A 15431-nucleotide genomic window follows, 5' to 3' on the forward strand; every position below is an offset into this window, starting at 1 on the left:
ATGGGCAGAATCGAATCTAATATATCCCAAAATTCCCATTTCAGTCCCTTAAATCCTCAAGAGTTCAGAAAACAAGCCCATGAAATGGTAGATTTCATCGCCGATTACTTTCAAAATATCGAAACCTACCCTGTTTTAAGCCAAGTTCAACCAGGGTATCTCCAGGCTAAATTGCCGGAGAACCCACCGGATCTACCGGAACCCTTTGAAACGATCATGAAAGACGTTCAAAAGCAGATAATCCCCGGGATGACTCACTGGCTGAGCCCTAATTTCTTTGCATTTTTTCCTTCAACTGTTAGCACAGCTGGTTTCCTCGGTGAAATGCTTTGCACTTGCTTCAACTCCGTCGGGTTTAATTGGTTAGCTTCTCCGGCGGCGACGGAGCTCGAAATGACGGTCATAGACTGGTTGGCGGGCATGCTGAAGCTGCCGGAGTCGTTCACGTTTAAAGGCAGCGGAGGCGGCGTTATCCAAAACACCACCAGCGAAGCTATACTCGTGACACTCATTGCAGCTAGGGACAAAGCTCTTACCGTCGTCGAAACCGACGATGTTAACAAGCTCGTCGTTTATGCTTCTGACCAAACACATTCGACGTTCACTAAAGCTTGTAAGATCGCTGGCATTTCAGCTAGAAACATAAGGTCGATTCCGACGACGCTCACCGGTGGGTTCTCTTTATCTCCTTTTGAACTCCGGAAGGCCGTCGAAGCTGACTTGGCAGTCGGTTTGGTGCCGGTTTATCTTTGTTTGAACCTCGGGACGACTTCGACCACGGCGGTTGATCCGATAGAGCCGCTGGCTCGCGTGGCGAAAGAGCACGGAATGTGGGTACACGTGGATGCTGCCTACGCGGGGAGTGCATGCATATGCCCGGAGTTCCGGCATCACCTGAACGGGATAGAGCGAGTTGACTCTCTGAGTTTGAGTCCCCACAAGTGGCTACTCAGTTTCCTGGATTGTTGCTGCTTGTGGGTCCAAAACCCGAATGCGATCGTCAAAGCTCTGAGCACCAACCCGGAATACTTGAGAAACAAACAGAGCGAAGCAGATTCCGTCGTCGATTTCAAGGACTGGCAACTCGGAACAGGCCGGCGGTTCAAATCGCTGCGTTTATGGCTCATTTTCCGATCCTACGGCGTCGTCAACCTCCAAGCTCATATCCGGTCCGACGTACGGATGGCCAAGATGTTCGAAGGATTCGTAAGATCCGACCCGAGGTTCGAAATCGTGGTGCCGAGGCAGTTCGGGCTGGTGTGTTTCCGGATGAACCCGAATGAAAATTACGGGTCGGATTACACCGAGATGTTGAACCGCAAGTTGTTGGATTGGATCAATTCGACGGGTCGGGTTTATATGACCCATACGAAAGTCGGTGGGGTATACGTATTGAGGTTTGCGGTGGGGGCCACGTTGACAGATGAGCGCCACGTGATTGCCGCGTGGAAGTTGATCAAAGAAGGAGCTGATGCGTTGCTGAGGACAACTGTGTGCGCTTTTACTGCTTTATGATTTGGAAAATAATTTCATGAAATTATAAAAATAAATAAATTACAATTTGTTCACCCAAATTGTTGGCTGAGTGGGGGTTAAATCTACGAGATAATGCGTTAGAATTAATCTTGGGAGAACATTATTTCGTGAAATAAATAATTTCAACACATTATCTCGTAGATTTAGCCGCTGAGTGGGTGTTTTATTTATAAAAAAAAATGTAATTTAGGGAAAATTAGTTATTTAAATTGCTTTTTAGCGTGGAATTTATGATTGTTTTTTTTAAAAGATATAATTGTTGAATATTGACAATTTTAAGATAGACATCTTTTGCTATATAATTACAATAATTTCTGATTTTATATTTAAACTGGTACTCATAATATACAACAATCACGCAAACGCTTCTCATACATATGGTAAAACTTTCTTAATCTAGCCCGAATCAACTTACTTCAGTAGTTAAAAGAATTATTTTTATTTTTAAAGGTCACGGATTCAAGCACCATAGACTGTAATAGGATGATTTGCGTTCTGTCAAATGAATGACAATATTTAAAACAAATACAACTTTATAATCACCTTATCTTAAAAAAATCTTTCATAATCTACAATAATTACAAGGGTTTTTTTTTCTTTATTTTTTTGTTGCTCCTTAAATACACGAACTTGAAAATTCTTTGCTGGGTTCGATGAAACCATTATTTTCATGTATGATTTAGAATATTTGAGTTGTGTCTTCGAGAATGTCAAGTTATTTCACTTTAATGTTTATAAAATTTGATTTCATTATTATTAATTATTTCTCTTTAATTCATAATTTGTGTTGTAATAAAATTCTAATTTTTTTTTGTTATTAGATAATGCTGCAAAATATTGAATTTTGGCAAATGGAAACAGGTTCAACATTAAGCTGGAGTTTCAATAAATTACTTAAACTGCGAGCTGACGCTCAAGTAATCCTTCCAAATGAAGCTCTATCGATAAGACAAATCTGGCAAGAGATTAGAACGAAGGGGGATAAAGTTCCTTGGCAATCTATTATTTGGTTCCCACAGAACATTCCTAAACACAGCCTCATTGCCTGGATGGCAATGATCGATAGGCTGCCTACTAGAGATGGACTTCACCGCATAGGTATTGTTTCTAATGAAAGCTGTGTTTTATGCAACGAGTCATTGGAAAACAGAAATCATCTGTTCTTCGAATGCCAGACTGCTTCTCAATTACGAGACCAGATCTTTCATCTCAATGGAATTTACAAGACAGTATTATCTTGGGAGGACTTGATTACATGGGCAAGTAAATATTGGAAAGGTAAATCCTTGTTAATCACTATCCTCAAATTAGCGTGAAACGCCACAATCTATGTTTTCTGGGAGGAACGCAACCGAAGAATCTTCAAAGGATGTTCTCGAAGCATTGAAGAATTACTCCGCACAATCAAAGACTTTGTAGGTATAAAACTAAGGGGTAAAAATATTAATAGGTTTGATGATGTAAACTCAAATCTTTGTATTGCTTGGGGTATTGACTAAAACCGATCGATTTTTATTTGGTCTGTATTTTCTTTCTGTTTTATGTGATCGGTGATTTTTTGTAGCTACTTAGCTTTCTTGGATAATAAAATTTCGATTTATCCAAAAAAAATATTGAATTTTGGGAACATAGAATAGAAAATGATACTTGTCAAATCAGTTAAATTTTGGTAAAAAATATCACTACAAGTCACCTGACTATTCATTATGTTCTAAACTCGTTCTTTTTCATTAAAAAATTGACGACATTCTGAGTCAAACGTTAATATGCTAATTGTGTTATGATAAAATTTAATATCAGAATCTCAAACAACTATCATATCATATTTATCATATTAACGTCTAGCTTAGACAATCATTATTATTTTAACTGAAAATGACGAGTTTAGAACATAACAAATAGTTGGGTGACCACTTTGTAACTTTTAATAGTCGAGACTTAATAAAGCAACATTCTATAGTTAAAGAATTATTTTGTAACTTTTAATAGTCAATAGATTTAATAAAGCAATATCATATAGTAAGGAGACCATTTGTTTACTTTACCCTTTTAATATTTAATCTGAATTATTATTTTTTTATATGGATTTCAAATTTGAGTTAAATTTCAATTTATAGATTTTGAATACAAAAAAAATCGAAAATTAAAACGATGTTGATTATTTTGTGATTTTGTGTACGTGACATCCAAATCCAAAAGAAATGCGACTCATTGAATGTACTTTTATACATGTGACACAATTCTAAAAAGATATGGTTGGTAAAAAACACTTTTTTTTTTAATTTTTGAGCAATGTATAACACACTAATAAATTATGGATTAATTAAAAGAGATGAATTCATCGATGTCTAGTATAGTGATAAAAAGATGTTGAAGAAGGAATTTTCGATTATAGTATATAGATGGAAAAAAACTTTAATTTTAATAAAAATAAAAAAAATTATTTTCTTGAATCTATATTAATTTACTTGTAATGATTTATAAGGTTTGAGATAGGAATCGTAGACTGATACAATTTCGTGAATTTCACACCGTACCTACTTCAATTAGGGCAATTATGGGTATAAATTTAATGGGTAATCGACGGGTATGGATTTAAGAAGTCATACCCGTCGTGAGTAATGAGTAGGTAATGGGTTTAAGACATTACCCGTCCTGCATCCACTTGCCCAATAACTATTCACCATATACAATTTAGAGCATTATGAATTTAGGTATAATTTCAGAAATTATTGTATAAATATTAAGATTTGATAGGACGTGACTTATAATTTAACTAAATGTTCGAGTATAAATATTTTTAGAATTGAAGATCATCGCTTATGTTACCTGTGAGCTTGATGTTAGGCAGGTATGAATAAATACAAACGGGTACGAAATGAGTGATGATTATCCAGTTGGATAGTGTCATTGTAAGTGTGGGGTGGATTTGAGAATGTACTCACGTGGGCGAGTATGAATTTAAAAATTTTACCGATGGGTACGAAACTATTAGGTGAATATGGGAATAAAGGAAAAGGTATCCGACTATCCGCATCCGCCCCGCTCATTTGCCAGGCAGGGTTGCTTGAATTGGGATGGAATGGGCTGGGGGCTAGGGTGTTATCAGAAATGGATTGGTCATTCATTGGTCTATGCATATTTAATATGCACATGTCCCCTCCATTTTACATGTTGTAAGTTGACGAGCTTAATTTAAATAAATAACATAATACATAAACAATTAGTTTAATTTTGAGCAAGTGCATCAACTTGAAGACTTCCTCATTGCATAATATTTCATTAGACAGATAAAGTTTAAGCATTAATTTACCAGTTCATTTTATCCAATATTATTATAATAATAAAGGCAATGGCATTAAATCACGGCTTGCGTAATTGCGTGTGAACATTGAGCTACGAGTGGAATCTATCGGTTCGTCACCATTCATCAATCACCCAAGTTATAATATTTATATTTAGGGTAAATTACACATTTAATATCTAAACTATCAGTTTCGATACGTTTTAGAACTTAAACTTTTACTTTTTCAAATCATACCTAATGTTTAGTTTTTGTTTCATTTTGGTACTCTACAGTTAAAAATTTAACAGACGAGCTTATCGACCGTTGCGGCTATAGTCACCGATTGTCGCATCCGTTAACCGATGAAGCTCAGACTTTCCAACTGCATCTTTTCGATCCCTCTGAATGCTCTGTTTCACAGGAAACACTTTAATCTCCATAAATCGACGATGTACTCTTCGATTTCTTCATCCTCTGATCTTCGTTACCAATCGTTCGATGGGCCTGATACTGGACGATGATGGTCGACTCGTCATTCTCTCGTGGTCCACCGTTCAGATTGGTCTTCCATCCACGGGAGTTATGTGCTTTTAGCATGTCTGTTAAGTTTTTAACGTTGGGTACTAAAATAAAACAAAAAACTAAATGTTAGGTATGATTTTAAAAAGAATAAAAAGTTTAGGTAATAAACGAACTAAAATCGATGATTTAGGTACTAAATATATAGTTTACCCTAATTTAAGGAGATTTAAATATATAAAGATTTATATACTATTTTAAATTTCAGTCTTTGTATAATAATTTTATGATATTATGTATTATTTTTATTTAAAATATTTATTCTTTCTTTTAATTTTGTTCACTTTTATTATTAATTTATGATTTGAAATTTATAAAATAAATATAATAAAATTTTAATATCATCGTTTATAATTTTTATAATTTGACCCTTAATTTTAAAAATAGATAAAAATATCATTAATTAAATAATATAAATTTCAATCATTTTTAACAAATAAATTGATATAAATTATAAATATAGAGGACAAAAAAGTTATTTCTATCAATTTCTATAGTTGCTAGGTTAATAAATAATAAAATTAAACATAAATCATTGAATGAACGATAATTAAGAAAAATAATACATAAACTCAATATTGTACATTTAAAATATTTAAGGTTAAAGTAATTAGTTCCTAAATTTGACATTTTTCTTAATTTGACCCCTAAATCATTTTGGTTAAAAATGATTAAAAATAATAATAAAATATTAAAATTTAGACTGATATAGACCAAAACAAAATTCAAGGATCAAATTAGAATAAATTATCAGATTCAAGGATTAAATAATATTTTGTTCCCATATTTTATACAAATATTAAGTTTCATAATGATAAAAGTAAAGTTATAAATATTAATTTCCATGGCGTCACTGTTTGACGTAAGCTAATCGGTACAGTGCGTTTGGAGGCAAGCCCTTGGAAGAATGCCAATTTGGTCATGAAGCACACCGCTTAGCTTTATTTATTTATTTGATTAGCGAAGACATACCACTTATCTTATATTTAAAATTTTCTACTCTATTGCATGAACCAACTTATTTTCGTGCTTAAAGAAATTATTGTTGTTTATAGAGGTCATAAATTCGAACACTAGTAATGATTATTTCACGGGTTAAAGAAATCTCGCTCAGTTTATAGTACCGGTGACAATTGATTTCAAATCAATTAATTCACGTGTCACATCATTATTTCGTTACCCTAATAAAGATTATTAACAGTTTAATGATTAATGTGTTATAAGATAATAACAACAATGATCAAATTATTACTTTAAAATTAATTTGTTAATGTTTGAAAATAAAAACTGTTTTTTGATTAATTTAGTATAAGTATAAGGCAAAATTTGTTCAAATATAACTTTCAACCATTTGATATTACACTTATACCCCTAACATTCGTGGTACTCGAATGTGAGTCTTCAAAAAACAACAATCTTTTTACCACCAAAATCACTAGGTTCATGCTGAAATTAAAAACTTACTTATACTTAACTGATCATTTATATAATTTACCCTTTAATTCATGGATGGGATAAATTCAACCATAGAAGGATAAGAGAAAACTAAATTTGTCATTATATTTTCATATTAAAAACATTTTTTTTTGAAAATAAGTGATATTGTATGATATTAGACTCAATTTAATATTAAAAATAATTATTTTCAAAATTATTGTATTTTTAAATATATTTAAACAATTTTTTAATATTTAATTTATTGAAATATTTTTTACAAACTTCAAGTAGTAAGCAGTTTGACATCACTTAAGTAAGATCTCATGTTTGAATATATAATAAATCCCCGTTGAGAAACTCATATACGAAAGTTAGGTGTGCGATCCGAGTCAGTTCAGTTTAGTCAGGACGAAGCTTCGAAACGGGATGAAATGTAAAATAAAATCAAAGAGAGAACAACTTTGTTTTATTTGAAAATTTCCTATGTATAAATTTGTCATTCAAATTTACTTTTCTTTTTTCGCAAGGAAAAAGATCCCATGGAATTGGATTCTTCTGATAACTCCAATTGGCTCGTTGATTATGGCATAACTGATTTCCCGCCTCCAGCTGCCGCCTTCACTTGGCACTCTCAATCCACTCTCAATGCTCCCTCTAATGTCAGGTACGTACTTTTCCGTTTGGTTCCCGAGAAAGTTGACGACAACTAGAAAAACACTGAAATCGTTACGTGATTAGTTTTGGCGGTAAGTTTTTGTGAGTTTCTTGAGATTCAGTGTCGGTGTAAACGATTTTCCTTGTTGATTCATTCGATCAGGATCGATATTCTCTCTTTTTGTGATGATTCAGATTTAAGAGTAAAGATTTTCTATTGAGGATAGTTAGTGATAAAATTCACTTTATGCTGATACATCGTTTGATACACCACTGCTATTTTGATTGTTCAGTACTGCCGTTGATTGCTCATTTGCCGATTCAGATAGCTTGAAGGAAGTTGTATCTAGGAAAAGGTTATAATTCTTGTTTCCAAGGAGATTTTGAACTGTGTGATGGTGATGATGATTGCCGTTGTGTAATTTTTGCCAGTTATTGTTCTCTTCAGGTTGAAATCCGAATCATGCGGTGGATTCGGATCGAAAGCTTGCCGGGAGAAATTGCGAAGGGATAGGCTGAATGATAGGCATGAAATTGACCATTCTTTTGTATTCTGTTATGTTATTGGCCTGTTGTTTCTCAATTTAGAGTTTGTTAAAAAATTTCTAGGTTCTTGGAACTGGGTGCCATTTTGGAGCCAGGAAGGCCGCTCAAATCAGATAAGGTTGCTATTCTGAGTGATGCTGTGAGAATGGTGCATCAATTACGCTGTGAAGCTCAGAGGTTGAAACAATCTAATGAGGAGTTGCAGGCAAAAATCAGAGAATTGAAGGTAAACACTTGTTTCATGGAAAACTGATCGAATCTGGGTTGATTTTTTTAACTTGTAATTCATCAGATCCATCTTCTTGATTCATATGCTATGAACATGGTAGTCATGATTAACATGGTTGTGTGGGATTCGGGTTATGAATGTTATGTGCACGCTCAGCGGATCGTTAATCCGTTCAGGTTGAGAAGAACGAGCTTCGTGAGGAGAAGCAGACGCTGAAGGCAGACAAGGAGAAGCTAGCGCAGCAAGTCATAGCCATGAGTGCAGCAGGGCCAGGCTTGCCCCCTGCAACAATATCTGCTCAAATGCAAGCCGCCGGGAACAAGTTGATGCCTTTCATCGGATTTCCTAGCGTCGCAATGTGGAAATTAATGCCGCCTGCCGCGGTAGACACGTCACAGGATCACGTTCTTCGCCCTCCAGTCGCATGATTTAAAGGAAGTTGATGGTTTGCCTCTTGGTTCTTACCACCGATCTGTTTCTTTATGATTGCTTGTTTACTCATTACTGTCGTTGGCTTTGGTCTTCTTGTTATCATGTTGTGTGTGAAAGTGAGCTTGTTGAGTAGCTGGACAATCTATCGTCGAACCATAAACAAGTGATGGGTTTAAGCTACTCAAAATGTAAAATACAAAGTCAAATGAACCTGTAACAGTGGTTTATAAATTGTCTTGCCATGAGTTACCGTTTCACGTGCTTTGGAATGTTTCCCTATAATATATCAGTCCAAATTAGGCATTATTAGTTTAAAAACCCCAAAAAAAATTCATTTATTGGATCAATATCTCCCAAACCCAAACAACATTAGTTAGAAAAATGCCTCAAACTGTCCACATATGATAACCTCAACTTGTGCAAAAAAAGTGAGATCATACCTTACATTTTGCAAAAAGTTTCATGCATTTATTATTGTATTTTATCTAAAATTAAATGAGTTTATCTGAAAAAGTTGATGGATCTCGCAGCAAATAAAACGTGAAGTCCATTAAACGCGTTTTGTAAGACACGAAATAATCTTATGTGAACAATTTGGACTAATAAATTAAATTTTGGGGGATTTTTAATGTAATAATGCCTCCAAGTTATCAGAATTTCTCGTCTTATAAGTTGGACCTCTCAATTGACATTCGTCATGAAGCAGTTTATGTACGTAAGAAGCCATTCTCATCCTGCACATTCCCATATAATATAGTAAATTCTTTACCATGCCTATAAGCCTTTCTTTTCTGTTAAAAAAAGGAAGGGTAAAGTACACAAATTGTTCTCTGACTATAGGTTATTGCTTTACTAAGTCCCTTAACTATTAAAAGTTATAAAATGATCACTCGACTATAGGAAGTTGCCTTATTAAGTCCCTCAACTATTAAAAGATATCAAATGATCACTCAACTATTCATTATATTCCAAAGTTGTCATTTTCCGTTAAAAAATTAACGACCATTTGAGTTGGACATTAACATATTGATTGAGATACGATACTCGTTTGAGATTATGAAATCATATTTTATTATATTTCAATCAGCATGTTAACATATATTTTAATATGTCAGTCAATTTTAAGAAAAATAACGAGTTTGGAACATAGTGAATAGGTGACCATTTTATAATGTTAAATAGTCAAGGGACTAATTACCTATAGTCAGAGAATCATTTTGTAACTTTTAATAGTCGGATGACTTAATAAAATAATACCTTATAGTCAATGGACCATATATGTACTTTACCCAAAATATCCATCTCACAAATAAACCACAATATCAAGTATTACAAAGTAGGGAAGTGAGAATTTTTCACAAAGATAAAACCATTGGAGATATTACAAATAAGATAATGTTCGGAAACTTGTAGTGGAGGAAGAAGACATAAAAATAAGTTAGAATGGGATGAAAGGTTAGGTGATTATGTATAATGTGTTTATTTCTCGTAAATCTACGTCAAAATTAAAATTATTCTAAATGTTCTAACGTAACTGTAACGCCCCGAAATATGGGTAAGAGCTTCTAATTAAGCCCTCTTTTGCAAGGTTTGGAGAAGTTGGGTAAGAGCTCTAAGGTAAAGGGTAAGGAGAAACTCATTCTTGGTGGAACTTAGGATGTTTTTCAGTCACCTAAGCACAAGGTAACACGATTCTGACTTGTTCATACCACATGTAGTTCATTGTATGTGCATTATGGTTTGTTTAGTTCATGAAGCATGCTAGAGTAATTTCCATGACAATATTCGTATTTGTGTGTTGCAAGCATGAAAATTAATGCCTTTTGACCTTTAAGACACTAAATAATATGTTAAAGATGTTTGATAGTCTTAGGGGAATTGTTGGGTTGGTTTTTGGGTATTTCTCAAGCTTAAGCAAGTCATTCCCAGAAAAAGGATCGATCATTCGACCAAAAGGATCGATCCCAAACTTTCTGTTATCAAAAAGATCAATCCCTTTCCAAAAGGATCAATCCCTTGACCAAAACCATCGACCCCAAACTTTCTATTATACAAAAGATAATTCCCTTTTCAATAAGATCGATACCTTCATTGTTTTGCTCGATGGAAAAGAGTGAAGTTGCATTCATTAGTGGTCTAAAGTGTTGAGGAATGTTTTCTTGACCTCAGTATGTTTGAATGAGTTCAGTTTGGTTCATTAATTGATTTGCTTAAATACTTAAACCATTAATCTCGATATCATCAATAATGAACAACTCGACTAATAACGTTTTAAAATAAAGTGACATAAAACTAGCATTTGTTTGATAATTGGGAAACTACTAGGACACTTGAGTTACTCTTGCATTATGATGTTTGTCTATTATGTTATGTTGATATCCATATATCTTTTTTTTGGGTACACATCCAATACACGTAAATTATGGGTTGTACTAGTACGAATTTTGATGCATGCAAATTTTGAAATTGAACATTATGCTCGATTAGGTACGGGATGTGAACTTCTGATGCATGTAAATTTCGGACCTCCCTCGACCTCTCGAGGATCCGAGGTAGAATAAGGGCTTTAACTTTCAATACAAGTAAATTTCGGTTCTTACCCTTATGCTATCACGTTCTAGATAGGCTAGTGTGTTGTCTAAGATACACATAAATTCCTCTGACCACATTACTTAACCTATCTTATGTTCGATATGTATTTATGCAAGTTTATGACTCTACATACCAACATGTTCATGAAATGAATGCATGTAGTATAGTTTAGTTATTTTTGTGATACTGAGCTTGTGAGCTCAACGTATGGAATGTGTTTCCGTGCGTAAGTTAGTAGAGGTGGTTGCTGAGGAGGATATCGTATTCTTACATTCCAGATCAGAAGAATAACAAAATATGACTTGAATTTATTTTAGAGGGCATATACTCAGTATGGACCTTGTATAATCATGTCATAACTCTATTTTGGATTTTTAAATTCTATGGTTATGATGTAAGTATTTTGGATGACTATTATATTTTTTAAACGTTGGATTTGATTTCCGTTGCAAGTATGATTTATTCTGATGTTAACAATTATTTTCAAAGAAATTTTCGGGTTGAACATTTCGATGGTTCCGCGTGGCATCGTAATTCATGGATTTTTGGGTCGCACTGGATTAGGGTGTTACATTTAGTAGTATCAGAGTGTCCAAGATTAGTCGTTACTAGGACTCGCGGATCAGATTCAGTAAGTGTCTGTGTGAGTACATGCCCCTAGAGTGTCAAGGGTACTTAAGATTTTGGAATGACGATAGTGACCTCTTTTTTCCCTTAAATTTCAGAGATTCGATATGACTGATGACAACGTCCCTAGTTGTATAGGCTAAGAGAAGAGTCACGCCTCTATGGCTAGAGATTTTGGTGACGAGTTCACCCCCGATTTTGAGTAGAGAATACATATGGACGCGAGAGTTAATGAGGTGACCTTTTTTCACAATCTGACCTCGACCCTTAGACAGATCGTTCGAGCTATTCTGAATTTGTCCATTATGCCACCTTCCCTACCTGTAGCCCCAATTCAGTCAACCGTGATACCTTAAGAGTCCCCGGTCGAGAGACTTCATCATTATAGGATGATTGATTTTTATGGATTTAGATATGATGACCCCATATCCGTAGATCAACGGCTTTGAGAGACGTTCCGTACTCTTCATCAGTTGTACCTCACTCCCAAAAGTAATTTGTAGTGTGTCACTGCCCTTATGAAGGGTAACGTAATTGATTAGTGGGATACTGTAAAGTTGTCGATGGAGCCAAAGAGACCCACCTGGAAATATTTCTTGTCCGAGTTCTGTGAGAAATACATCAGAGAGGCTCATGTCGATGATTTGCACAACCAATTTTTACACCTGACCCAGAAGGACAGAAACATACTCGAGTATAAGAAGGAGTTTCTCCGAATGAGCAAGTACGTAACCGTGCTTATTCAGACTGAGGTTCACCATTGTATGAAGTTTAGGAATGACCTGTGGAAGTTCAAGTTACACTACCAAAGGTGTTTTGGCAATCAAGGCTCGAAGATTGTTGAATCAGTAGTGTGAAGCCTTATTGGCTCATATAGTGGATACACGAGTTTTTGTCCCAACGATTAAGGACATCTTCACCATTCGGGAATTCTATAGATTGAGTTCAGCATATAGATTGAGCCAGGTATAGCTCTGGTGTCCATTGCACCCTATCGTATGGCCCCGATGAAGTTGAATGAATTAAAGAATCATCTTCAAGAGTTAGTGGATAGGGTTTCATCAAACCAAGAGTTTTACCTTGGGGAGTGTCAATCTTATTTGTCCATAAGAATAATGAATCGATGAGGTTGTGTAATAATTACCTGTAGTTGAATAAGTTGACAATCAAGAACCGTTACCCATTTCCCCGAATCAATGATCTATTCGAACAACTTAAAAACACATATGTGTTCTCCAAGATCTATTTGAGGTCTAGATATTATCAGTTAAAAGTCAAGGATGTTGACATTTCTAATACCACTTTCAGAATGAGGTATGACCATTAGAAGTTTCTCAAGATGCCATTCAGACTCACCAATGCCCCAGTGGTATTCATGGATTTGATTAATCGGGTTTTTCACCTTTATTTGGATCAATTTATGGTGGTTTTCATCGGTTACAACCTTGAGTACTCTCGGTTCGAGGAAAAGTATGACCAATATCTCCGTGTCATTCTATATACACTTTGGGAACATCAGTTGTATGCGAAGTTTGGGAAGTGTGAATTTTGATTAACCAAAGTGGCATTTTTGGGTCAGGTAGTGGCTGATATCTGGGTAGATCCCCAAAAGATTAAGATAGTGTTAGACTGGGAACTGCCTAAGAATGTTACCGATGTGCGCAGCTTCTTAGTCCTTGTAGGATATTATCATCGTTTCATCAAGGGATTTTCATGATTGCGGTAATGATGACCAGGTTATTTCAGAAAGGGGTTTTATTCGTATGGAATGAAAAACATCAAGAGAGTTTTGATCGGCTAAAAGAAATCCTCATGCAAGCCCCTGTTCTGACATAATTCAAGTCTGGAAAAAACTTTATCGTATTTAGTTATGTGTCACTAAATGGTTTGGGATGTGTTTTGATGAAAGAAGAAAAAGTTATGGCTTATGCATCTCTTCAGTTAAATCCACATGAGTGAAACAACCCTATGCACGATTTAAAACTTGTCGCATTGGTTTTCGCATTAAAGATTTAGAGACACAACTTATTTAGGGAGAAGTGTCATATCTTCACGGATCACAAAAGTCTTAAGTATTTGCTCACTCAGAAAAAGTTGAACTTGAGACATCGAAGATGGGTAGAGCTTTTGAAGGACTATGACTGTGTAATTGATTATCACCCGGGTAAAGCAAACGTTGTGGCAGACGCCTTGAGCAGGAATATTGTCGTAGAGATGAGAACTTTATTAGTGCGTCTAAGTTTGTCAGATTCGGGTTATCTACTATTTGAGTTAAGAGCTGAACCGGAGCTAGTAGGCAAAGTTAAGAGGTTGTAAGGTTCAGACGACTGATTAAAGATTCAAGTAGAGCAAGTCCTCCGAGGTGAGGCTCCGGGTTTTGAGCTCCACAATGGACACGTATTGTACTTTTGAGGACGTTTATGTGTGTCGTACGACAGACAACTTTATGACAAGATCTTTCATGAGGTGCATTGTAGTCCCCTCACTGTTCATCCGGAAAGCAATAAGATGTACCAAGAGCTCCGACCATGGTATTGGTGGCCGAGCATGAAAAGAGAAGTGTTTGAATTTGTTGTCAAGTGTCTAGTGTGCCAACAACGGAACATCAGGTTCCCTTTGGATTACTGCAACCTATTCAGATTCTGCAGTGAAAATGTGAGAGAGTGAAGATGGACTTTGTAACCGACCTACTAATGACGAGGTTTCGGCACGATGTCATGTAGGTTATAGTAGATCGATTGACCAAATTTGCTAATTTTCTTCCACTTCAGAAAGACTTCACGTTAGAGAGATTAGCACAGTGGTATGTTCGCAAGATCGTGAAATTGTATGGAGTCCTCATTTCAATCGTATCTGACAGTGATCTGCATTTTACCTCTCGATTTTGGAAGACCATGTATGAGGCTTTGGGTATTAAGCTGCACTATAGTACCGTCTTTCATCCTCAGATAGATGGACAATTCAAACGCGTCATTCAGATTTTGGAAGATATGCTCTAATGCACCATATTGGATATGGAGGGTAGTTGGGAGGATCACTTACCTTTGGTGGAGTTCACCTACAACAAAAGTTATCAAACAAGTATTCAGATGGCCTCGTATGAGGTTTTGTATGGGCGCAAGTGCAGAACTCCTTTTGTATGGGCGCAAGTTATCAATGAGGGTAAGCTAGTATGCCCCGATTTGATTCGAGAAACCAAAGAAAAAGTTTAGGTTATCCAGAGTCGTTTGAAGGAGGCTTTTGACAAGAAAAGATCGTATGTCGATTTGAAGCGCAAAGATATTGAATTGAAGGAGTGATACACAGTGTTTCTCAAAGTCTCCCAATAGAAGAATGTACTCCGGTTTGGACAAAAGCGTAAATTGACGACATGATTCATCGAGACATATGAGGTTTTAGAGAGAGTTGGACCAGTGACTTATCGTTTGGCATTACCTCTCGAATTAGAACGCATTCACAATGTGTTTCACGTCTCCATGCTGATACTAGTCTGATTTGTCCCATGTTATTCCC

The 15431-nt window shown here is 35.5% G+C and overlaps 2 protein-coding genes across 2 annotated transcripts; both read left to right on the plus strand.

The window, feature by feature from the left end:
- Nucleotides 1-1530, plus strand: LOC120123808 (tryptophan decarboxylase TDC2-like). Its single transcript, XM_039142632.1, has one exon. The coding sequence runs from the start codon at nucleotides 1-3 to the stop codon at nucleotides 1513-1515; it is 1515 nt and encodes a 504-aa protein (XP_038998563.1). The 3' UTR covers nucleotides 1516-1530.
- A 5841-nt stretch (nucleotides 1531-7371) lies between these two features.
- LOC120123824 (transcription factor ILR3-like) lies at nucleotides 7372-8853 on the plus strand. The gene is made up of 5 exons (XM_039142646.1): nucleotides 7372-7502; nucleotides 7786-7848; nucleotides 7941-8018; nucleotides 8102-8264; nucleotides 8444-8853. The coding sequence occupies exons 1-5, from the start codon at nucleotides 7378-7380 to the stop codon at nucleotides 8693-8695; spliced, it is 681 nt and encodes a 226-aa protein (XP_038998577.1). The 5' UTR covers nucleotides 7372-7377; the 3' UTR covers nucleotides 8696-8853.
- The last annotated feature ends 6578 nt before the right edge of the window (nucleotides 8854-15431 follow it).

Source organism: Hibiscus syriacus, unplaced genomic scaffold, assembly GCF_006381635.1.
Source record: "Hibiscus syriacus cultivar Baekdansim isolate YM2019G1 unplaced genomic scaffold, ASM638163v2 tig00110403_pilon, whole genome shotgun sequence".
Taxonomy (NCBI): Eukaryota; Viridiplantae; Streptophyta; class Magnoliopsida; order Malvales; family Malvaceae; genus Hibiscus; species Hibiscus syriacus.